We start from the raw sequence: 1,175 nt of genomic DNA, 5'->3' as shown, positions 1-1,175 counted from the left end.
CCCCGCCCCGCCCCGCCCCGCCCAGGCCTCATCTACTTCATCCATGAGGGCGAGAACCACGACGAGTGCGTGCCGCTTGCCCGCCGGCCGGGGGCCGTCCCCCTGGCAGGGCCCCCCTCCCCCGCATGCGCCGCTGCTGTACTGACCCCTGCGGCTCTTTGCTCGCCCGGCCCCGGCCCCGGGCCAGGCTCCCCTTCCACCACGACGAGGCGCGCCCGGAGTTCCTCCGCCAGCTGAAGGCCTGCGGCCACACCGGCAAGGAGGGCAAGGTGACCATCCTCTATGGGCTGGCGGCCAACCTTCCCCGGGTGGCGGTGGCCGGCCTCGGCAAGGAGGAGCAGCACGAGGACAACTCGCCCGGGGCCCAGCGCAAGCAGGAGATCATCCGCACGGCGTCGGCCCTGGCGGCCCAGGCCCTGCGCGATGACGGCGCCGAGGACTTCATCTTCTATGCGCTCGGTCGCGCGCTGGACCCCTCCCCCATGGCCGAGGGGGCCCTGCTGGGCCTCTACAAGTATGAGTCCTTCAAGGGGGGCCGGCGCCTGGGCGAGGCGCCCCCCGCCGGGGCCGAGCGCCCGCGCTTCACCATGGGCTGCGTGGCGCCGCAGTTCATGGGGGTCGTCAACCCCATCCCCTGGATGAATGGCATGCGTGCCGGGCACTTCCAGAACATGGCCCGCGACCTGATGAATGCCCCGGCCAACTACATGACCCCGACCCTGTTCGCGGCCGAGGCCGCCCGGCTGGCGGCCCAGGTGACCGAGGCCGCGCGCGGCTGGATCTCCGATGCCGAGCCCATGACCCTGAAGGTGACGGCCCATGACCGTGCCTGGGCCGAGGAGCAGAAGATGGGTGCCTTCCTGTCGGTGACCAACGGTGCGTCCGGGCCCCGGGGGCCGGGCTTTCCCCCTTCGGTCCCTGTTTTTGCTGGGGGTCCGCGTTTTGTGGGTCCCTGTTGCTGACATTGTCCTCGTTTGCTGTGCCCGTGCTCTGCTGTCTGCCTGTTGGATGTCTGCTGTCTGCCTGTTGGATGTCTGTTGGATGTCTGTTGGATGTCTGTTCGATGCCTGCTCCTGGCCTCATACTTGCTCCTGGCCCCATGCCTACTCCACGCCCGCTCCTGGCCCCATGCCTACTCCACGCCCGCTCCTGGCCCCACCCCCGCTCCTGGCCCC

General features: G+C 70.4%; 1 protein-coding gene across 1 annotated transcript in view; it reads left to right on the top strand.

Moving 5' to 3' along the window:
• H696_05946 (hypothetical protein) overlaps positions 1-1,175 on the top strand; it is a gene marked incomplete at its 5' end in the record, with an annotated part of 4,800 nt that overhangs the window by 2,517 nt on the left and 1,108 nt on the right. Inside the window, 2 exons of the mRNA XM_009499718.1 lie at positions 26-65; positions 188-876. Of these exons, the coding sequence (XP_009497993.1) occupies positions 26-65; positions 188-876 (729 nt within the window). The remainder of the gene's footprint in view (positions 1-25; positions 66-187; positions 877-1,175) is intronic.

The sequence above is a fragment of the Fonticula alba genome, assembly GCF_000388065.1.
Source record: "Fonticula alba strain ATCC 38817 unplaced genomic scaffold supercont2.15, whole genome shotgun sequence".
NCBI lineage: Eukaryota > Rotosphaerida > Fonticulaceae > Fonticula > Fonticula alba.
This window is presented reverse-complemented; position numbering and strand designations above follow the sequence as displayed.